The 25,385-nt window shown below is 39.4% G+C and overlaps 1 protein-coding gene across 3 annotated transcripts in view; it reads left to right on the forward strand.

Moving 5' to 3' along the window:
- NRP2 (neuropilin 2) overlaps positions 1–25,385 on the forward strand; it is a 178,323-nt gene that overhangs the window by 108,391 nt on the left and 44,547 nt on the right. For all 3 annotated transcript variants that reach the window (XR_011314661.1, XM_069733670.1, XM_069733669.1), the window contains exons 8-12: positions 4,555–4,699; positions 4,850–5,193; positions 7,475–7,619; positions 21,299–21,403; positions 22,550–22,690. Coding sequence is in view for 2 of the 3 variants with exons in the window: in XM_069733670.1 (XP_069589771.1) it covers positions 4,555–4,699; positions 4,850–5,193; positions 7,475–7,619; positions 21,299–21,403; positions 22,550–22,690 (880 nt within the window). In the remaining variant the exon portion in view is untranslated. The remainder of the gene's footprint in view (positions 1–4,554; positions 4,700–4,849; positions 5,194–7,474; positions 7,620–21,298; positions 21,404–22,549; positions 22,691–25,385) is intronic.

The raw sequence follows: 25,385 nt of genomic DNA on the forward strand, positions 1-25,385 counted from the left end.
TCCATAGACTCTTTATCAGCAGTATCTGCCGTCTCCTATCTCAGTAATGGGACAATCTGTCTGCACTGAATACAGATTTTACCTCAGAATTGAGAATTTTGATGATGACTGATCAATTCTGGCAGAGAAAGAAGCAGATTTCTCTGATAAGATATATTACACCGTTGCTTATTTTCGTGTGTACTGTTGATTTATGCAGTTAAAATTAAAATGACGGTTACGCTTTATCTATTTGCATGGCTTCCCTACTATAGCCACTGTGCTGCGTATCGCTGGCTGTAGAATGAGATGAATGAGAGTCCGTCAGTCATCCCTCTTTGACGACCTGACGGGGACTTTATAACTCTTTTACCTGCCGTTTTCTGAGCTCCTCAGCTGATTTAGGACCACAGAGCACATCAAATTTGAAACAAAAAGCCGGTAAAAGCCAAAAGGTGCAACTTTTTAATGGAACCCAAAGGCAAAAATGTTTTTAGCCCCAAATATATGCATTTAAGTGAGAAATAAAAATCCCCAAAGGTGAGTGTATGGTTATAATTCATTGTAAAGTACAGGACATGAGCACACGCACTCTCTGCGGCTTTCCTTTTAATCAGTCAGACATGAAAAGTCTCTGTTAAGACACCATATAATGATTCCATGCAGGTGGCAAGGCCTTAATAGTACACTTCTCGTCTTACTTCATTCCACAAGCCGCAGAAATTTCTTATCTGAATTTTTTTCCTACAATCCCCAAATTCCACACGGATGGAGTTTTGAAATTCTAATCCTGTTAGTACACCGACTTCTGAAGCACTTTCTCCCTCACCCCCTTTCGCTGTATATATTTATGGAGGGAGGGGGCCGTTAATCCTACAAAGGGCCTACAGGTGCAGTACAAACGCACAGATGGCAGAAAGAGCCACAAGTCAACGATCAGAAATGTCTGCACCATTTAAGCGTGGAGCATAATGATGGCCAAAGCATAAAAGAAAGGAGAGGAAGTTCAAAGCCGTAAATTGTGTTTGGTTTCAACAGGGTTTTATTGTTATCAGAAATTAATAGGTTTTCTAAACAGCCTGAAATGAATGCAAAATGGAAATTATCTACAACCTTTAGGAGAAAAATAAAATGACAGCTGAATATGCTGGGAATCTGATGCCTATTTTTACAGGACTAAATATCACAAAATGTTGAAAATTTTGTGGATTATATGAAAAAAAAAACATTAAGTCAATTACTCGTAAAAAAAAAAAAAATATGTAAAAATAGATTAGCTTGTGATTAGGCTATGATTTTTACCGAAGCAAGCACTGTCAATTAGAACCCGAAAAGAGCGAAATAATGCATTGTGTAGATTTTGCATTTTCATAGAAGTTGCTCAAAGGCTTCTCACAATGAAAAATGTAGGGAGAAACAAGGAAAGGCAATTTGTTAGCACAACATTTGAATAGAACAAGTGTAATTAAGTCTTTAATGTGCAGCTCATCTATCTTGTTTGCTTTTCTGTCTTCATCGCTCTGCTGTGCAAAGATTGGACTCTGAGATTTTTATATTACCAGAGTGATATAAACGATGGAGCTTGTGATTTGTGATTAGATCATGCACAACCATCAGTTTTGGTGACAGCAAATTGGTTTATCAATTCTATCACATGCACATGTTCAGTGTGAGCATCGCATGCCTCTATCTTGATGTGCACAGAGTCAGACTAATTATCTGTAGAGGCTTTCATCTTGGAGATGGAAAAAAAAGGAATTAAACATAGCAAAACAAATTCCTTCTCTACACAAGCATTTTTTACATGTATTGGAAATACTTCTACTTGTGCAGACCCACGTAAATTATTATTCAGCCAGCAACTATTGTTTCAGACATTTCTGTACACAGCACGCTGTTTGCCTGTTGTCCATGTTCATCATGAATGAAAGCATCAGAGTAAGGCTGCCGTCACACTAGCAGTATTTGGTCAGTATTTTACATCAGTATTTGCAAGCCAAAACCAGGAGTGTGTGATAAATGCAGAAGTGGTGCATATGTTTCTATTATACTTTTCCTCTCATTGTTCCACTCCTGGTTTTGGGTTACAAATACTGATGTAAAATACTGACCAAATACTGCTAGTGTGACGGCAGCCTAAGGATGCCCTCATACACATGGAGTATTCAGGTAGTCCAACCTTAATTGTCTGGATTTCCACTATAGAGCATGGACATTATAAGTACTTTTAGCTCTATAATATAAAACAATAGACACTTATTATGACCCTCTAGACCAGTGTTCCCCAACTCCGATCCTCGAGAGCCACCAACAGGTCATGTTTTCAGGATTTCCTTAGTATTGCACAGGTAATTGAATGCTTGCCTGGCCAGGTGATGCAATTATCACCTGTGCAATACAAAGGAGATCCTGAAACCATGACTTGTTGGTGGCTCTCGAGGACCGGAGTTGGGGAACACTGCTCTAGACGCAATGCTTCCAAGATAGAATAGGACAGTCTTTAGGACATCGAATAAAGCATGCTACCTCTGAAGTCAGAGTTGTATGGGAGAATAAGAGGGTCCATAAAATGCTACATTTATGAATGCTCTATCACAATTTTTTTATGGAGCATAAGCTCCAGATACAGAATAGGTAGATGTTGGACCTTCTGACAGCTATCTCTTAGTCCCCCATACAGAGGAACGTACAGCTTGGCCGAACGCTCCTGTGTTCTCTATGAGAGCAGGTTGCCAAATTGCCTTTTTATTTTTTCTGGACACAAAATTACGGGGAAACAATATTTTTTGGGGGCACATTGGAAAACAATAATAAGTCATTTTGATTATAAGTGATACGTATCCACAGCCCATAATTCTGATATGAAGACATGAGCTGCATTCACTGTAAACTCTAACACGATGATAATAACAGTCAAAATAGTTTGTACAAGTTTCGTCAGCTTCAAAAAAATCATGGATGCCTTCATTTTTTTTTTTTACGGACAGGGCAAAAAAACGTGCTTTATTTTTATGTACTGTACTGGGATTTCTGGATGGCTAGCAACCCTGTATGAGAAAAATGCTATAGCGGCTTATTTCCCAGAAACCAAAAGGATCACTTAGAAATTAAGGGGCATTTATACTGCAAGATAATCATGAACGAGCATTGTTAAAAGTGCTTGTTTCATGATAATCTCTCCACATAAACAGGCTCCTGGTCACCCAATAAACGAGGAAAGTGCTCGCTCCTCTGTTGAAATGATTTTCATACAGCATAAAAAAATCATCGTTCTTGGCAGCAGATCATTTTGGGAGAACAGGACTCGCATTGCCGAGAACAATGGCAGCGTAGCACTGACTGAGAGTAGTATAGATCGCTCTGTGTGCATCATATACTTTGGTTTACCTGTGGAAACGTTTACTGATCAGCGACCATTTGATGCCACCCATTGGTCTGTCTAAACGGACACTTTGACCTGCTAGATCTTGCTCTCCCACCATAGAATCTTTTGGGTGAGAGTCGGGAGGCCCCGTTACACATTAGACTATTGGCCAATTTTGCAGGCATCGACAGGTTGGGACGATGCTCGTCTAATGTGTAGGAGGGCCTTAACTGCCCGCAATGTATATATTATTATCATAACGATATGATAGCTAGTGAGTTACATGAATACATCAATAATGTTACCCAGAAAATAAAAAATTGGTTCCAATGTACGATCTATGCAATTACTAACATGAATCACTGTTTTGAGTCCGTTTACGTTAAGCCATTGAGTATTATTGTGCTTGTGAACAATTGCCTCAGAATAGAACACCAACATAGAAGCTTGTATGTTGTCCTACTGCACAGGATGTTTTCCCACTTATACAAAGCTATAGTATTTTCCCTGAATCTCCAAAGGAAGTCTTTTCAACTTATTAACTCTAATTAATGCCAGGAATCCCATACCCCTTTCCTTTGCCTTTCCCATCAAGTGACTTGTAATTTATTTTGCATCTCATTTGTATGTGGAAGGCATATCTACTCCCTGATTTCTCTCAGCTCATGGAAACACTCCATCCTTCATTTGGGAAAGTTTGATGAGATTGTTTACAGTTTTTAGATCTGGAACCAGAGGGCAATAAAGCATTAACCACATCAAGAAAATTAGCTCTATTTACTGATCTTCATTAAAGAGATTTCTTATGTCTGCATCTATTAGGGATGAAGCTTGACTAGCATATGTTTAAGTCTCAGTGTGGATGTATCTTGTATTCGTTCTTGCCATTCTTTTTTATATCCTTAATTTTCTTTCTTGGCTTGGATGCTACAATAATTCCACAAATTAAAGGAATACACTTGCTTTGATGATCATGTAGGGGAAAATTGTGTTATCTATAGACCACTATTTATGGTGCTTCTGTCTTTATTTGCTAATGTGTTTGTTTATCATGAGTGCAATGCGGTCAAGAATGATACTTTTGTAAAGATTAAAAGAAATTAATATCAAACTCAGATTAATAAAAACTTTATCATTTGAGGTTTGCAAAATATATTTTAAGTAAACAACTTCAGTTACATCAGTTCATGTTTTTTCTGTTTTTTTTTTAGATTTTCCCTGGAAATAATGACACTTCGGAAGTGGTATTGAACAAGTTCCCTCAGCCAGTTCTGACTCGGTTTGTCCGTTTTCGCCCTCAGACATGGAATGTGGGAATAGCAATGAGAGTGGAGCTTTATGGCTGCCAGATCACAGGTCCACATTACATATTTCATATGTTTATCAGATAACTTTTTTTTAATTGTTTTAACTTATACTGTGAGACAAAATAATCCTGATTTATTATTGAACATATTTGAGTATAACAATATTTATTTTGACTGTGATCTCTCTTTGGCTTTTCAGATGGTCCTTGCTCCAACATGTTGGGAATGATGTCTGGCCTTATTTCAGACTCTCAGATTACAGCATCTTCCACCAGAGAGTATCTATGGCCTCCTGGTGGGGCACGTTTGGTCAGCAGTCGATCAGGCTGGTATTCCCGTATGACTTCTGAGCAAGCAGGAAAAGAGTGGTTACAAGTGGATCTAGGAACCCTTAAGACTGTGAAAGGAATTATTATACAGGGCGCTCGAGGGGGAGATACCAGTACTGAAAACAGGGCATTTGTGAGGAAATTCAAAGTGGCATACAGTCTAAATGGAAATGATTGGGAGTATATTCAGGACTCTAAAGCTGAACAGGCCAAGGTATGGACAGTATTTTCACTACCTAAGGAGACACTTGTGATATTTGACATTAATACATTTGATGGTAATTTTAGAAATGTGCTATATATTTAAGAAGCATTTATGATAAGTTAGAAATCACAGTACATTGAAAAGTTGGCCAAAACTGGATATAGACATTAGATTATTGATCCCACTATTTTCAGTGGGATTTGATGACCACTAAACGTATATAGGGTTTTCTCGACTCCAATGGCAGATGTAGATTGTTCTGTTCTTAGACATAGGCTGCTGCTAGGTTCTTACCCTACTCTCCATATTCAATAAATACGCATGATGGGCCAAGACGGATAGCTGTCTACCAAACAAGTGTTTGGCTGACAGCAACCTGAAGTGTACGGAGAGTGTTAGGGTACCGTCGCACAGTGCAATTTTGATCGCTACGACGGCACGATTCGTGACGTTCGAGCGATATAGTTACGATATCGCAGTGTCTGACACGCTCCTGCGATCAGGGACCCCGCTGAGAATCGTACGTCGTAGCAGATCGTTTGAAACTTTCTTTCGTCGTCTAGTGTCCCGCTGTGGCGGCATGATCGCCTGGTGTAACATATATCGTATACGATGTGCGCATAGTAACCAACGGCTTCTACATCGCACATACGTCATGAAATTATCGCTCCAGCGTCGTAGATTGCAAAGTGTGACAGTAGTCTACGACGCTGGAGCGATATTGTTACGATGCTGGAGCGTCACGGATCGTACCGTTGTAGCGATGAAAATTGCACTGTGTGACGGTACCCTTAGGAGAATGTGCAGGGAATCTTTGTTTTATAACAGCTGGGATGTCCCACCTAGCGCAACTTTAAGATTAGATATAGGATTACTTCTTGCCAACTAACTTGCAGACAGTTTCACAGTATATTCAGGCCTCTACTTTCTCTATGATGTGTAGTACTTTTTTTAACCCCTTCACGCCTTAGCCCATTTTTGTTTTTTTGTTTCCGTTTTATCCTCCGCTTTCTTCCTAGAGTCATAACTTTTTTATTTTTCTATCCACATAGTCATATGGAGGCTTGTTTTTTATGGGACGAGTTGTACTTTTGAATGACACCATTCATTTTACCACACAATGTACTCGAAAACGGGAAAAAAAATCCAAGTGCCGTGAAATTGTAAAAATCCCTCACAATTCTGACATTGTTTTTTGGCATTTGTTTTTATGGTGTACATTTTGTGGTAAAAATGACCATGCAATATGTTTCTTCTCATCAATATGATTATGGCAATACCAAACATGTTCAGTTTTTTAATTATTTTATTGGTGAAGAAAAATCTAAAGTTTGCAAAATTTTTGGAGTTGTGTCGCCATTTTGCCAGACCAGTAACATTTTTATTTTTCTACTGATGGAGCTGTATGAGAGTCTCACCCCGCCAAAATTAAACTACGCTTTTATTAGTACCATTTTGTGATAGATGTGATTTTTTGATTGCTTGTTACATCATTTTTTGGGGAATTGTGGTGACAAAAAACCCTAATTTTAACTTTCTTTAATTTTTCCCGTTAATGGTGTTAATTGATCGGGTTAATTGTTTTTATATTTCTATAGATTAGACTTTTCTGAATGCGGTGATACTAAATATATGTTTTTTTTAATATCTTTTTTTTCACTGGGATAATTGGGTGGTGATTTGAACTTTTTATTTTTTCCATATATATATATATAACTTTTTTTCTACTTTACACTGATTTTGTTGGTCCCCTTTGGGGGCTTAAAGATGCAATTGTCCGATCGCTTGTGCTACATGCATTGATGTCTCAGCATCACAGTCTCCTTTGAAGCTCTGCTACAGGAGTTCCATCATGACAGTCACGGAGGTCATCAGTTGACCGCCGACTGTCTTGACAACTCATAGGCAGACTGACGTTACTGGTGCGCCGATGGTAAGAAGTAAAGACACATTTGCTCGTCGGAGATTGACAGCGACATTTAACAGGCTTACAATCATGGGCGGATCTCCGCGTTTGTTAGCGGCAGGCCCTGGCTGTAATATACTGCTGGGTATGAGGTAGTCTTGCTGCATTTTTGAAGCTGTATTGGAGGTTAGTAATAATTATAAAATCATGTATTAAAACCTATGTTTTTCTACACTGATATGAGCTGGTACAGATCGGAGGTGTTTACTATGATTTATTGCCCTTGTGTCTCTTTGATCATATATCTTGGTGTTCCCTCATCTGATTTGGATTCTAGTCTATTATTTAAAAACTACCTGAATGTTGTGTTTAATCTGTTTTCAGGTGTTTGAGGGAAACATGCATTATGATACCCCTGAAGTGCGTAGATTTGACCCTGTAGCTGCACAGTTTGTACGAGTATATCCAGAAAGGTGGTCTCCAGCTGGCATGGGCATGAGGATGGAGATACTGGGTTGTGATAGAACAGGTGAGATGATCTAGAAACAAACAAGAATATGAAAATACTTGTACACATTTATCTTCGAAGAATGAAACTTTCATGCACATGATTCATTATTAACATATTTAATAGAGTCAATATCTTTCCTACTATGTTCTAGTCACTATTTTCATCAAGTGGCCACAAATCTGTCCTACATTTCTCAATATTGGTAGGGTCAATGAAGAACTCGTAGATTTATGAACCATTTTTCCCTGTTACTTTTAAAATTTGTATGATAATGTCAAAGAAGTTTCACCCTATTAAGGATTTTCAAATTACGTTTCTGCACTGTTATCACTTTTTATGTAAAGGAAGAAAACTGCAATGTTCATATGGTTACTATAATCCATAAAACTTTTTGTATCAGATCCGCTCCACCTATTTGATAATTGATCTTTGTAATTTTTGTCTTTCTAAAATTCTCTTTATGACATGTTTACATATTGGGTAAGTCTTCCATACCATTACTAAATTAGTCAAAGAAGGAGAGAAGGTATTTGTAAACCTGACAAATAGAAAGAATTAAGAGCATAGACCTCCTTTGAGTATCCATGAACATGTTTTCAAGCAAATGTTACTGGTTAGGTCATATCAAACTAGGTAAAGTCAGAAGTCCTGTTCCAGCAGTACAGACCGGCTTCTAAATAAGCGGCTCAAAGTAGTGGCTTTGATATTGCATTTTGATGGAAGCTTGTTACAGGAATTGCTTATGAAACACTGAAAACCTATCTCTGCTCACCAGATGTGCTTCGGTGACAGCCCCTGGAGTTATATTAACCACATCTGGGAAACACATCTCGCTTACTTGTCATTGCAGGAAGTAGAAAAGATTGCTCCTTAATATATGACTTCTCCATGGTCAACCCAAAAACGTAACTCATACCTTTTTTTTTGCAGTGATGATGCTGACATTTTCAAATCCATGAACCTTGTCTCCAGCCCATGGGCTTAGGTTGAAAATTCAAGTTTCTATACCAAACAGCAATGTTAGATTTACGAAGCTGATTAATTTCTATAGTAAACACACAAACCTTTACCATATTACTAAATTAGTCCGGCATCGTATTGGTAAAACTGATTGACTTTGTAAAAAAAAAAAAATGGTATATTGACATATATTTTTTAGTGAAAATGGGATTTTCCAGCATACAAATGATGAGTGTCTATTTGTGGCTGTGATACAAACACTTCATCATGACCTGTGGAATCTTGGATATGAAATCTGAGTTCTCATTGCTTAATCCCGCCTGTCTTCACCTTATTCTTTACTTTCAAAAAAACTTTGAAAACAAATCTCTCCTCTTCAATATTACATTCATGATCTAAGCTATGTGAGTGAGGATGACAGCTGGCATCTCTATGTTCCTTCCTTTTCCGCCAGTCTCGGATACCATAGGACTGGCTGTCCGGGGTTAATAGCTGGCCAGCGCTGGGCTGAGGTTACGGCTTACTAAAGGTTGAACATATCATATGTCTTTGGGTCTCTAAAGGAAGAGGCACTCTGGTCATGGTTTTTTAACTCCCTGGTGAGCTGCCATCTGATTTTCCACCAGAGACTAACTTTCACATAACTCTGGTTAGCTAAACACTAGTGACTCCAGATAACTTGGCCCTTTACAGACCCATGTAATGCCCAGAGGGGGCTGTCACTTTTCTTGTCAGTATGCTTTGTGACAGATTGTTTTAACATGCAACATGTAATTAGTGTAAAAAGGTACAATTAAATGTAGTGGCAGCGCCTTTATTGAAATTCGAATAAGAAATCTAGCAAAAAGTGGAAAAGGGTTACAGATGTTCCATTTATCCACACGTGGTGTCTTACTTTACAGTTATATATATATATATATATATATATATATATATATATATAAATTATATTTTTATATATATAACAATAATTATGATTACTTTGCAATTATATATTTTTATATAATATATAATTGTAAAGTTAGATGCCAAATGCAGCATCTTTATCCCTTTTCCACTGCTTGCTAGATCTGTGATTCTGAAGTTTAAGAGGTAAAGGCTCAGAAACTACATCTAATTTTTCCTTGTAGCACAAACTTCATGTAATATAATTTATATTCACACACGTTAAGTGTAGTTTCGTGGCTTAAGCCTGTTCACTTCGCTGGAGCTGACCTGGTATACCAGACCCAACCCATGAACAGATGTAACATTGTTATAAAGGTTGAAGGAAGATTATAAGTCCATCTAGTTCACCCCATAGCCTAACCTAACATGCCCTAACATGTTGATCCAGAGGAAGGCAAAAAAAAACCCATGTGGCAAACAGTAAGCTTCACTTTGGGGAAAAAAATTTCTTCCCGACTCCACATACGGCAATCAGACTAGTTCCCTGCATCAACACCCTATCAAGGAATCTAGTGTATATACCCTGTAACATTATACTTTTCCAGAAAGGCATCCAGTCTCCTCTTAAATTAAGTAATGAATCACTCATTACAACATCATACGGCAGAGAGTTCCATAGTCTCACTGCTCTTACAGTAAAGAACCCGCGTCTGTTATTATGCTTAAACCTTCTTTCCTCCAGACGTAGAGGATGCCCCCTTGTCCCTGTCTCAGGTCTATGATTAAAAAGATCATCAGAAAGGTCTTTGTACTGACCCCTCATATATTTATACATTAACATAAGATCACCCCTTAGTCTTCGTTTTTCCAAACTAAATAACCCCAAGTGTAATAACCTATCTTGGTATTGCAGACCCCCCAGTCCTCTAATAACCTTGGTCACTCTTCTCTGCACGCGCTCTAGTTCAGCTATGTCTTTCTTATACACCGGAGACCAGAACTGATGTGGCGCTGTTTTCGGAAAAAAGTAGCCATATTTTTCTAATCTTAGACAACCCCTTTAGTTATAACTATTTTAGAATCCGTATTTTACAGTTACCACTCAAAGCATGAAAATGCATGCTCAAAAAAATAAACAATGTGAAGAGGTCATATGACGACCAATTGTATATCCCAACATTACTGGCAATGATAATTGGATATATAATTGATCAGATCTATCAGTGATAAATACTTTTAGTGTCTGTTCACACTTAGCTTTGACGTATGTTCAAAACCTTCATCTGAAAAAATTGTATGCATTTTTAAATGTGATTTGCTGACGTTTTGTGATGCGGTAATTGGTGCATTTTTATACATTTGGTTTAAGTTTCACAAAAGAAATATGTGGCCGATTTCCACAACACAAAGCAATGTCAAATTGAAGCAAAAAATGCATGTGTTTTATATTCAGACAGGGCTGCCACTAGGAATTTCAGGGCCCCATACTGTCAAAATTTTGAGGCCCCCTTGAAACTCCGCCCAGGCTCCACACCCAGATCCGCCTCCACCTTAGCTCCGCCTCTACCCCTTCCTTCCACAATCCATCCACCCTCTCTTGGAAAAGCTCCACTTCTGGTGAATATCGTTCTGGACTTGGGATGGGCCGCAGGTTTCCTAGCATGTATGAGGATGCTGGTCAGGAGATCGGCGCCCAGCCCATGCACTGCTGTGCGAGCACAGACCGATAGCCCCCCTTTCAAAAATTACACTGCCATAATAATAAAGATGTTTCCAGATCATATATACCCACTTGCATCGATAATTCCCCAGCCCCCTTCCAAACCCCAACCAAAACTTATAAGTTACTGGATGATCCCGAGCTGCTGCCTGATGTTATAATTGAGCATTTGTTTTTGCAGCAGGTCAGGGTCATCCAGTAGCTTATACATTCCACTAGCCTCCCCCTGGGCCCTATTGGATGCGGCCCCCAGTCCCCACTAGCCTTCCATCATTAGCCACACGTACCAGTCCAGACGTAGCCACGGTGAGCCACCTGAAGCCTCTTTTCACCGGAGAGACTCACCCTGCTCGTCCGCCCGTCGTGTCAGCCTGATCATTTGGCCTTCCCTCCGCCTCCACCTGCTCGTCCGTCATCCGCCCCCAGTCAGAAGAAGAGAACAGCAGAAGACACGAGCTCCAAGACCACCCAACCTGCAACGGCGAGAAGGGGTTATACCACAGTGCCCACCTGACGGGGTCACACAGGGGAGAATGAGATACAGCTCAGCACACGGGATCGGATTGGATACACAGCTCAGCAGACGGGATCACATAGGAGAGGATGAGATACATGGCTCAGCATTCAGTATCACACAGGACAGGATAAGATACACTGCTGAGAAGTATCACACAATAGGATTAGATACACGTCTCAGCAGACAATGTCACACAATAGGATTAGATACACAGCTCAACAGACTGTATCACACAGAACAGGATTAGATACATGGCTCAGCAGACAGTATCACACAGGATAGGATTAAATACATGACTCAACAGACTCACACAGAATGGGATTAGATACATGGTTCAGCAGACAGTATCACACAGAATAGGATTAGATACACGGCTCAGCAGACTGTATCACACAGGATAGGATTAGATGCACGGCTCAACAGACGGTATCATACAGGATAGGATTAGATACATTGCTCAGCAGACAGTATCACACAGGATAGGATTAGATACACAGCTCAGCAGACTGTATCACACAGGATAGGATTAGATACACGGCTCAGCAGACAGTATCGCACAGAATAAGATTAGATACACGGCTCAGCAGTCAGTATCACCCAGGATAGGATTAGATACACAGGTCAGCAGACAGTATCACGCAGGATAGGATTAGATACACGGCTCAGCAGTCAGTATCACACAGGATAGGATTAGATACACGGCTCAGCAGACAGTATCACCCAGGAAAGGATTAGATACATGGCTTAGCAGAAGGTATCACACAGGATAGGATTAGATACAACTCTGCAGATGGTATCACACAGGATAGGATTAGATACACGGCTCAGCAGTCAGTATCACCCAGGATAGGATTAGATACAACTCATCAGACAGTATCACAAAGGATAGGATTAGATACAGCTCAGCAGACAGTATCACACAGGTTAGTATTAGATACATGGCTCAGCAGTCAGTATCACACAAGATAGGATTAGATATAACTCATCAGACAGTATCACACAGGATAGGATTAGATACACGGCTCAGCAGACAGTATCACCCAGGAAAGGATTAGTTACACGGCTCAGCAGACAGAATCACACAGGATAGGATTAGATACACGGCTCAGCAGTCAGTATCACCCAGGATAGGATTAGATACAACTCATCAGACAGTATCACACAGGATAGAATTAGATTCAGCTCAGCAGACAGTATCACACAGGATAGGATTAGATACATTGCTCAGCAGACAGTATCACACAGGATAGGATTAGATACACAGCTCAGCAGACTGTATCACACAGGATAGGATTAGATACACGGCTCAGCAGACAGTATCACACAGAATAAGATTAGATACACGGCTCAGCAGTCAGTATCACCCAGGATAGGATTAGATACACAGGTCAGCAGACAGTATCACGCAGGATAGGATTAGATACACGGCTCAGCAGTCAGTATCACACAGGATAGGATTAGATACACAGCTCAGCAGACAGTATCACCCAGGAAAGGATTAGATACATGGCTTAGCAGAAGGTATCACACAGGATAGGATTAGATACAACTCTGCAGATGGTATCACACAGGATAGGATTAGATACACGGCTCAGCAGTCAGTATCACCCAGGATAGGATTAGATACAACTCATCAGACAGTATCACAAAGGATAGGATTAGATACAGCTCAGCAGACAGTATCACACAGGTTAGTATTAGATACATGGCTCAGCAGTCAGTATCACACAAGATAGGATTAGATATAACTCATCAGACAGTATCACACAGGATAGGATTAGATACACGGCTCAGCAGACAGTATCACCCAGGAAAGGATTAGTTACACGGCTCAGCAGACAGAATCACACAGGATAGGATTAGATACACGGCTCAGCAGTCAGTATCACCCAGGATAGGATTAGATACAACTCATCAGACAGTATCACACAGGATAGAATTAGATTCAGCTCAGCAGACAGTATCACACAGGATAGGATTAGATACACAGCTCAGCAGTCAGTATCACACAGGATAGGATTAGATACAACTCATCAGACAGTATCACAAAGGATAGGATTAGATACAACTCCGCAGACGGGATCACTGTAGAGACTCCCTCTGCTCGTCCGTCATCCGCCGTCCACCCCTGACACTGCATGCTGCTCTGGAATGAGGAAGTGGAGCAGTGTGTGATGTCACAAAGGACCATGATGCACCCGTTCCGGCCGCAGCTTTAGGCTATGTGCCCACGTTCCGGATAGTATGCTGATTTTTCCTGATAAAATCCGGACTCCCTTGGCAGGAAATCCGCTTTTATATATTTTTTTTTTTGTTTTTTTTCCTCGCGTTTTTTGCGCGTATTTGTTTTGTTGCAGATTTTTAGTGTTTTTTCACAATGGTCCAAATATAATTCTATAGCGGGAAAACCGCAGATTTTCCGTAAAATTAATGAACATGCTGCTTTTTTTCCACAATGCTTTTCCGCTGTGGAAAAAAACGCAGCATGAGCACAAAAATTGCGGAATGTATTAAAATAACAGGATGGTTAATATAAGCAAAAACGCTTAAAAAATGCTAAAAATCTGGAACATGGGCACATAGCCTAAACGTACAGTGCCATTTTCCGTTCGCCGGATGCATTAACAACATAGTAGGTGTATTTTTAAAACACCACAGTGTTTTTTATGCATCGGGCATTCGGAAACCTTGAACAAAATGTCCAGGGGCCTGATGAGGAGGAGCAGAGAGGAGAGCCCGAGCAGACTGGGTTGCCAGCGTGTTCGAGCCCCCTTTTTGCTTCTAATCACCGGGCCCCATACAGTAGTAAGGGCATTAATGCCCTGATGGCCGCCCTGTATTCAGATGTGGTTTTCAATCAGAACTCAACTTTAAGTGTGAATATTTTGCAATACTGAGAAATAATCAGAACAATTACATTTAAAGTGTTCACTTTGTAATTACAACCTTTCGGGTCTTTGGGCTGAGCCTTTTTTTTTATTACCACTAATATATTTTGGGAAGAGTATTCCAGCTGTTCAAGGAAACGAGTAAACTGGCACTAGCCCAAATACCGAGCACCTGACGACTCATTCTCTAGGTCCAGCTTCCTTCTGATGTGTTCCGCTGCTCTCAGCCATGCCCTGCATCTGCTATGGATCTTTTTTTTGAAGTTCCGAGCGTCTGCTTTCAATTACTGCACTGCTGGGTGTCTCAATCTGGAATTTCTTAGTGCTGCTGGTCTGTGCTCAGAAGGGGGGGTTTCTCCTATTCACTTTCTATTTCGCACACCACAGTGTCTGATAGTTTCTTTTCCATTATCTCAGACAAATGTTTGGCTCAATTGTAGAATAATGAGATACACAAACAATTGTTATGTCGCCCGACAATTACATGCTTCTATGTCCGTGAATTGATATTTTTATGACTAGTTGGGGGGCTGGTATTGAAGATGTAAAAAAGTGATTTTCGTTTGATGTTATGGGAATATTAAGGAGTCTGGATAGTGGATGTATCAGTAAATATATGCTCACTTTTTTATTACAAATTCCTTTTATTAATAATGAAAGCTATGACATCGTAACAATTTTCCGATGGATTCCATTAGACAATGATAAAGTCCATAAACTTTAATGGGATCTGTTGAAGTTTTGACATTTTTGGCAGCAAAAACTGTGCTATTCTCACTGCCTATAATATCAGAAGACCCGATGGAATCCCTAAGGGAGGACCTCAAGCCATGTACCATCAAAGCTTTAAATATATTCAATTTTGGTGGTCATGTAATTGATTATATAATTTTACTTGTTTATTACATTGAAAAACAAGTAGTCCCAGGGATATACATATATATATATATATATATATATATATATATACTAGATGTAGGCCCGATTCTAACGCATCGGGTATCCTAGAATATGCATGTCCACGTAGTATATTGCCTAACCACGTAGTAAATTGCCCAGTCACGTAGTATAATGCTCCATGCAGTTATGGCCCCATAGATGCCCCATATAATTCTCCATGCAGTTAAGGCCCCATAGATGCCCCATATAATGCTCCATGCAGTTATGGCCCCATAGATGCTCCATATAATGCTCCATGCAGTTATGGCCCCATAGATGCCCCATATAATGCTCCATGCAGTTATTGACCCATAGATGCTCCATATAATGCTCCATGCAGTTATTGCCCCATAGATGCCCCATATAATGCTCCATGCAGTTATTGCCCCATAGATGCCCCATATAATGCTCCATGCAGTTATTGCCCCATAGATGCCCCATATAATGCTCAATGCAGTTATGTCCCCATAGATGCCCCATATAATGCTCCATGCAGTTCTTTATGGCCCCAGAGATGCTCCATACAGCATTGTGCCACATGTAATGCTGCTGCTGCAAAAAAAAAAATCACATACTCACCTCTTGTCGCTGATCCTTAGCGTTCCGTCTCTCCGCAATGACTGTTCAGGCAGAGGGCGGCGCGCACACTAATACGTCATTGCGCCCTCTGACCTGAACAGTCACTGCAGAGGACGGGAAGACGGAGCGGCGCCCGGCGGATGGAACGCGGACAGGTGAATATGAAATACTCACCTGCTCCTGACGCTGTCCCTGCCTGTCCCATGGTACCGCAACTTCTTCGCGCCTGCGCGAGAAGGACCTGCCATGACGTTATGGTCACATGACCATGACGTCATGGCAGGTCCTTCTCGTGCAGGGTCTGTGATGACGTCGCAGTCACATGACCGTGGCATCATGGAAGGTCCTTGTCGCTTACCATCCTTAGCACTGGAACGTCGCGAAGAGCTGGAAAGGCGCCGGAGGGTGAGTATATGATGATTTTTTATTTTTTTCATTATTTTTAACATTAGATCTTTTTACTATTGACACTGCATATGCAGCATCAATAGTAAAAACTTGGTCACACAGGGTTATTAGCGGCGGTAACGGAGTGAGTTACCCGCGGCATAACGCGGTCCATTACCGCCGGCATTAACCCTATGTAATTATATATATATATATATATATATATATATATATATATATATATTTATATTTAACTTTACATTACCTTTTGGTATTGACAGTTGTAGCTATTCTATTTTTTTCTAGATTTCTTATGCTATCATTCACATAATAAAGAGCCTTAAGAAGCACGTCTTCCAGTTGCTACTCTCTAAAAAAACACATCCACACACAAATACACATGGCTCTTAAAATTCCATGTCATAAATTAAGTTTTCCCAGTGGTGATCCAATGGGTGCCAGTTAAACAGCAATACGGTATTATATAATATTATAAAAGGAATTACCGTACTTTATAGTCCGTGTAGAAATTAATGCGGTCACTTTTTTTGACATGCCCTAATCTAATTGTAATCATCTATGGCATATTGGAATAGCAATGCTGGAAAGTTGGTTGCTAGAATCTAGAGGATTGTGCTAACAATGTAGGAAGCACAACTGTAAGTCATTATTAAATGTAGACTGTAGACTATTCAGTCTAATCAGTCTTTTTGTGCAATATAGTACTGTATATCCATATAATGGTGAAATAATTAGCTGAGTGCATGGATTCCTGCTTGTGAAAGTTTTTTTAAGCAAAGAAACATAATTGTCTGTAATAGGGGTATTAGCATGATGTGAGGAAGTTATTAAAGGCATGCCGAATGGTTATTACATAGGATCCAGACCAGACAAAGGAAATACATTTAAAACGCATAAACTTCATATAGGAGAATAGTTTAAGCCTGGGTGCTATAATTGCTGTTCGGAGATTATCAATCAGGAAGTCCTTTTGATTAGAATGCTATATGATATTAGCATATTTTGTGCTAACATATTAATTTGGACTTTACTTCTAAAGGTTCTCTGTCTTATACATTTTCATATGACAGCCTCGTAATCCAGAATATTTGGTCATCCAAAACTATATGGTCCACTTAAAGAGGTTGTCCAGTACTTTTATTATGATGACATATCCGTAGAATAAGTCATTAAGATTTGTGTGGGTGCAACCCCTGACACCCCCACTAATTAGCTGTTCCCAAGGCCTCATGTTGCCAGATATGATTAGTTGGGGAGCGAAACAGCACAGCTTTGTCATCTATGTATTCCAATGAATAGGAGTGGATCTGCAGTACCATCCCATACAGTTAATGGAACTGTGCTGTTCCGCTCCACAACTGATCACATCTGGCCGCCACCGGCAATACTAACAGCTGATCTGGGAGAAAGGGTCATGAAGGAGTTGGGGGTACCAGGTGTTGCATTCCCCGAAAATAATATTGATGACCTATCCTAAGGATAACCCATCAATATGAAAGTACTGTACGACTCCTTTAATGCTTCATGGAATCTTACTGTAATGCTACATTTTGTCAAAAACCCTGAAACTGTTGTCTGTTAATGAAATGCATGCATTGGTTTTTATCTTAAGTTGTGTGTTAAGGCCCTTTAGAGGATTGGCATTGACTTTTAGGATTTCTACCTCCATTGTGAGGCACTAAAGTTCTGAAGAGGCTTTTTTTGCATATGAGTACCTATAGTTGTAACTTTTAGTTGAATATAATATTTTTATTTTCCTTTAATATGTAAGAGTCACTTATATTGTATATCTTCACACCACTATATATCATCTCTCCTTCTCATGTACTTTACTTTTTTATCACTTTGCAGTTATAAGGCCCCTAGGCATGTGCTTGGCAAGTTTCCTTTCACACCAGTTATTTATAAAGTAACATGGAACTTCTTTGAAAGGAAATGTCTCTCCTCCATCTTCCGCTTGTTAATTAGCAACTATTCTCGTCCATTTCCCATTCACACCAATCACCTCTGACTTTGAACTGCACTCTGATTACTCACCACAGTTACATGCTGTGTATGAAATATTATAACCCATTCCCTACAATCCTACAAAGTAAGGAAGTAAAATATTTGCCAAGATTGAATTCAAGTTGTTGACAACCTTGTCACTACATCTTGCCTACATATCAGAGATTAGATTGAAGCGTAACCGTGTCGGGTTTCTCTGTGGACCTTAGAAATGCAGTTTAAATACATTTCTAGAAAACATTTCTTCTATATTTTACATACGGTAATATCTAACTGAGTAAATGTAGGATAGCAGTTGTACATTGTTCTATGGTTGGTTTTCATTTTGACATGTTTTTCTAAAACTTCTTTTGGCATACGAATGTGTCCACCATTCCATTATTTATCATTGGTCAACTTTGGTTAACGACTCCACATTCTCATAAAACAAATTCAGTATATTGTCACTACTTGCTATCAAAACCATTGCCAACCTGTAATCCACATATCAACCACTGGATGGCCACCTATAGATAAATATAGCATGAATGTCTATTGAGTACATCAAAATCATGTGTTTTTCAAAGCTGGTCATCTTGTGCTAGAATATGTCCAGCCAAGGGCAAAGGTGTGGAAGGACACAGCTGTAGGTTAATGACCTTGACATGGGCATCAGATCATTGGCTGACTATGTAAAATATTCTTCTAAATTAGCCAAAGAAGGTTTCATTTTTGAAGTTCAAACACTTTAAAACTTTATGTAGTGATGTTATGTAACTTTGAGCCTTCAGATACAAAATAATTAAAGTAAAGGGGGTTGTCTTGACTTCAAGATTTTTCAATGCCAACCACTCTACGTATAGTATAAAATTATTCTTGACATAGCATGATTTCAATGTCAACTTTGAACTTTGCATTTAATTGTCGCAGAAAAAGGTCTGTACACCTCTTAATATAGGAGTAATCAGATGGTACTTGTACTTGTGACTGGTCGTTCCACCAATCTTTAAGTTTTCTTACCCCTTAAACCTCAACAGCCTACGCTGGTCCCTCAAGGAGATTGGGTTCAACTAACCACAATATTGTATAACATATCTAAAATGTAGTTTCAACAAGAGTATGCATTATTCGTATATTAGTTGTCATGCTCAATAATCACAAAGAACTGACTTTGAAGGAAAACAAGTCATAATGATTGGCGTGAAGGCATAAAAGTTCTTTGAACATTTTTTAAATTCCCTAGTTGAAGATACAGGATCCGTTGCAAGGGTGTGTAGCACGGAAGACCCCGTCCTGGAGTTTACAAGAAACAGATTGCACAGCCAGATAGTCTTACTCAAGTTTTCCCATATGAGTAATCTGTGAGCGTCTGGAGATGTATACTCATCTAATATATTATTCTACTGTGCAGCACTTTAAATCCATCTCACCAACGGAACAAAAATTCCTTTTATAAGTGCACAGTCCAACAATTCCTTGGGGCTGTGTTCTCTAGCAGCACAGCAGAATATGGTGCATTTTTAAGTAAATCCTTGTTCAAATGGCAAGTCCCTTTTCACACAATACTGTGCTTTATCAGGGATATACATGTATAGAAACTTGGGATTGTAAAGGAGATCTCTTCTGAAACTCCGTTGATTGTTGAATTGATATTATTAAGATCAGTAAATGCTTAAGACACGGAACAGACATTGTTCGAGTTAAACTTATATAGGCATCTGGTAGAGACATTGCTGCTTTCAAAATCAACAACCTGGCATTAAATCGTGAGCCATCTGCTAATCCCGAGCACTCTATAAATACATTACCTTTTATAGTATTGCTTCGCTCTTTCAAATTCAGTGCAAACTTCAGACCTGCTAACTAGAACAAAGAACGAGAATTACCGTTGGTTGAAAATGAAGACTCTGACCAAGGAAAAGATCAAAGAGTTTTCTATTTCTTATTTTTTTTTAAGCTCAAGAGGGAAATTATCCTCACATCACAGATTTTGGCTGCTTTTTGTTCCATTCACATTCAGCCATCTCAATGTACAACACATGGGCGTAATGATGCAGCCGTCTGTTAACTTTTTCAGTACTGTGTACAGTCCATCCTGATTTTTAGGAAGCAAGAACTTAACTTTTCCACAAGTGGTAGCTTTCTGTGTATTGAACACACTATTCTGTAGAATTTTTATTAAATCAAATATTCCTATATTCTATTGAAAATGCTAGCTAGTTTTTTTTCTTCTCATTTCAAAATGATACCCTACAATACAGGCATTAAGGTTTCTACAAAATATCAAGCTAGTCGTACACATCAGATATTTTTCTGCCGATCGGAAGTGTGAGATCTGCTGACAATCTGATGACCGTATTGTCTACTTGTATACATACATTGCCATTATTAACATAGGAAACTGTTTTTTGTTTTGGAAATGTTAGAAACAACTGATGCCTAAAAACAGATGCCATGCGGATTGCATAAAGATGGCAGACAGACGACAATACAGATGAAAAACTCTTCTTTTTTTATGGATGATAATCAGACGATTTTATTTTTTTTGACTCTCGTGTGAACTTAACCTTAGATTAACAGCAGATGTTACTAAATAGGCTGTGTCCTGGCAATAGTCTGCATGTAAAGGGTTTATTGATTCCGAGAGATTAGTGGACAGATATAGGCAGCATGTACACATTGCACTCATGACAACATGCAACACCCAAGATTTTAGACGCATTTATTATTGTTTTGTTCAGCTTAAGTGCTATCTGTCTATACCGGTTTACATTTTCACTTGGTGAAACCCATATACCTCTTTTTTTTACAGAAATGGCACCTACCTCAGAGACAATGAAACCTACCATGAAAATTGAAGAGACGACCACACAAGTAACTGTTGAAGACGATACCAGTGACTCCTCAGATACTGAAGGTAGTAATCCACCTATGTATTTTTTAATATTGTGTATGTATATATTATATACTGAGCAGAGATGACTAGTAGGCAATGCACATCCATGGCTCTGTCCATTAGAGATCGATGGGAGGTACAGAGACAGACTCTTTGGAAACAGGCAAAGAATCTGGGAGACTTCAGTTTAAAAATGCCTAAAAAAATAAATATAATAGTCGAAAACACACATGCATATACATAGTTATATTTATTTATAGAGATTTTTTATTTTATTACTATCTATTTAGGTGCTTTTAAACTGCGGTTTCCAAAGAGTTTTTTCCTGTACCTCCCATCGGCTGTAAAGAACAGAGCCATGGACGGGCACTGCCTATCAGTCATTTCTTCTCTGTCCAAGTGCTGTGGTCATCCTGGCAGAAGGTTATGAGACCATCACAGGGTTATTCTCTTCTTTATAAATGGGTACTAGTGAATGTAAATTCAAGCAATTTTGCAGTTTATCACTTACTGAAATTTTCATCTTTTAAATGTTGACACTTTTTTCCTGTTGTTTAGTGCTTATTGCCTTGGTGACCGACCACCAGTGCCAAGCAGCAGAAGATGCTCAGGGCTTACAAGTTATTTTCTGTTGAGCTTGTAAGCACTGTTTTGAAACTGGAGTGTTACCTCCTGATCCCAGCTTACTTCAGTGTAGTGCTTACAAGCTAGACAGCAGCGGTGGTCGGTCTCCTAGTCAAGTGTTGTAAACAAAATAAAAGTGTTAATATCTCAAAAGCATGTAATTTTTTTTATAAGCTCATATGTATTAGAGAACTAGCGAGGACCCAATTATTACAGAATACAGAAGTACTGTAGGTAGCACCATCTTCACCAACTCCCAATGCAGATTTTACAAGGTTTAGTTTTCTATGGTGGATACCGGCAGATCTTTTCCACCTCAGGCTTTTTATTTTGTTTTCTTTGTTTTGTTGGTGGGATTAGATGGGCTTCAGTCTATCAAAACTAATGTCAAGTTTAAGATGTGTGAGCGCGCTAAAAGGATCCCAGAAGAGGGAGGTTTATAGTATACAATGTTCTAGCAATTTAACAATGAAAAGCGAGGCTTAGCTAAGTGCAGAATAAACTAGACAGACCAGAATACCTTTCTTTCCTCCTTCGTTATAGATTGTGTGGCTCCATTGGGATTCAATTGCAATTTTGACCATTCTGAAGACGTTTGCAGCTGGACACATGACATTAAAGCTAACTTCACATGGTCGTTTCATCCCAATAGCACCTGGATGGGACATTTTGGCTCTAATCCTGGTAAGTCTGCTAGATTTCTTGTTTTTTTTTACCTACCAAAGTGTTCAGTAAGTGTACGGTGTGGTGTATTGTATGACGGTACATACATTGTTGGGAAATACGCTCCATAAAAATTACAAATTGGAGGTATACAGCCTATCCCTAACTTTGTTTAATGTAATTGGTGAGTATACAACATTACGGAAAAAATACTTCTAATTTTTTATGTATCTAAGATGAAGCGGTCCATTATTTCCTGGCGCCCACTGCGTAAAATACTTTTAGAGAATAATGATATTGAGGTTTTCAATATGCCTCCAAACTCCAACAGCTCATTCTATTTTACTGGAACTTCATGTATGGTATAATGATGCTGAAAATCTTATTTTCATCCACCTACGAGGTTTTCTTTTACACACAGTTTATACAAAAGGTATAGTTACACCTCACTCCTCAGCATGACCTATTTTAATGACTTTCCTCATTCTCACGTTTTGTTGAGATTTTCCCTTCCCCATATAAAAACAGATACTTTATTATATTTTCCATTTATTAAAGCTCATTCTCAAGTGGGAACCCCAACTTTCAGAGCCACATCTGCAAAGAACTACATGTCCCATAATTCTTCTGCAGGTTCTAGTCTTCCAGAGGTTACTGACTGAGCTGTTATGTCCCGAAATCTACAACATAGTTATATCTCAACAATCAATAAATCAGATTTAGTCATATATATTATTACTATTATTTCCGGGGAGGTTCACCCTACAGCTTACAGGGGCTGGTAATCCATTTGGACCCCTTAGGCAGAAAATGTGTGCTTGCAGCAACAGGAAGAACACTTACCAAAGGTCTCGGTAGAAATCACTGCCTGCCCATCTCCATCAGCCTAATAATGTTTAATTAATATAATGAGTCTTTTGCATGAAGGGAAGGACCTATTTTTATAACCTATTGCTGGATTTCGCTTTTCATTTCCTCTCCCCTGGGATATTATAATTGCCTGTTATTTTGTTAACCTTTTGTGTACCTCCAGAAAAGCAGCTTTTGGCACCAAATATCAGAGATGAACCTGTTTACTGCGTATATATCCATACTACTGGATATGTTTTTTTGTATTATTATGTTGTGGAGAAACGATTACGATAAACTAGATAAGTGATAGCTTTACCTAAGGCTCTTTAGCATTCATTATGATGTTTTCTTTTGCTATCCTGCTTACAGTCATTGACTCTTGTTTTTAACTCCTTCATGCCTTGGCCATTTTCCATTTTTTCATTTTACTTTTTTTCCGCTCCATAATTTTTTTTATTTTTCCGTCAATACAGTTGCATAAGGGCTAGTTTGAGGAGATGAGTTGTACTTTTGAATGACACCATTGATTTTACCATACAGTGTACTGGAAAACAGGAAAAAATTCCAAGTGCAGTGAAACTGCAAAAAAAAGTGCAATCCCACAATTGTTTTGGGGTTTTTTATTTACTATGTTCACTATATAGTAAAAGTGACCTGGAGATATGATTCAGAGATTGACAGCTGGATTTAACTGTTTAACAGCCGCAGGTGGAGCTTCACTCCACTCGCAGCTGTTAAATCAGCTGTCATGTGGGGGGAAGATGCGACCTCAGTGCCGGAGCCAACATCAAAGTCAGGGACACGACATATATGTAGTGAAGGGGTTAAAGGGTTATTCCTATTTTTGTAAATGGCTAATGTAGGACTCTGCTTGTAAATATAAGCAATTTTGCAATTTATGACTTGTTAACATTTTTAGCTGTTCTTAAGAAATTTACCCTTTTTTCTATTCTTTTGTTTACAGCTAGTGACACTAGAAACTGGCCACCGCTGCTAGATAGCAGGAACTGTGCAGTGCTTACAAGCTTTTTTTTTCTATATTTTTTGTAAGCACTAGTTTGAAACAGGCCAGGATAACTGATGCACCCTGTTTCTTCCTAATCCTGGCTAGCTTTAGCACAGTGCTTACAAGCTACACAGCAGTGGTGGCCGGTCTCCTAGTCAACGAGCTGCAAACAGAAGAAAAGGTTTACAATCTCAAGAACTTCTCAGAATTTAAGCAGTGAATTGTAAAAGTGCTTGTTTTAACAACAATAACAATCTACAACATGCGAAAATAGAGATAACCTTAAAGGAGCGAAAAAAACAAAACAATTGTGGATGACTGTTTTAGGCTAGTTTCACACTAGCTTTTATCTGGGCTGCGGACTTCCTCCGTGAAGCCCTGCCCACTGCCATGCCTCTTTGTTCAGCTCTGCCTACGGCTGCATGCAGCATGCGCACCCTATCTTTAACATGGGTACGTAGGCCATGCCACTGCATGCAGATGCCGCCGCATGCGTCATTTTGATGGTGCGACGACCTGCGCCGAAAGCAACATGTTGCCTTTTCGTGCAGATGCCGCACCGTCAAAACGGCGCATGCGGCGGCATCTGTGTACAGCGGCATGGCCTGCGTACCCAATGTTAAAGATAGGGTGCACACGCCGCATGCAGCCATAGGCGGAGCTGAACGAAGAGGCATGGCAGTGGGCGGGGCTTCACGGAGGAAGTTTGCATCCCTCCGCAGCCCGGATAAACGCTAGTGTGAAACTAGCCTAAGGAAAATATTTAAAATGGCCTTAAAGGGAATCTGTCTACAATCAATGTTTGATCAGCAGCTGATTATCACTGCCTGACAAGGTCTCACATGCACAGCAGTCAGG

This window comes from Ranitomeya imitator, chromosome 7 (assembly GCF_032444005.1).
Source record: "Ranitomeya imitator isolate aRanImi1 chromosome 7, aRanImi1.pri, whole genome shotgun sequence".
NCBI lineage: Eukaryota > Metazoa > Chordata > Amphibia > Anura > Dendrobatidae > Ranitomeya > Ranitomeya imitator.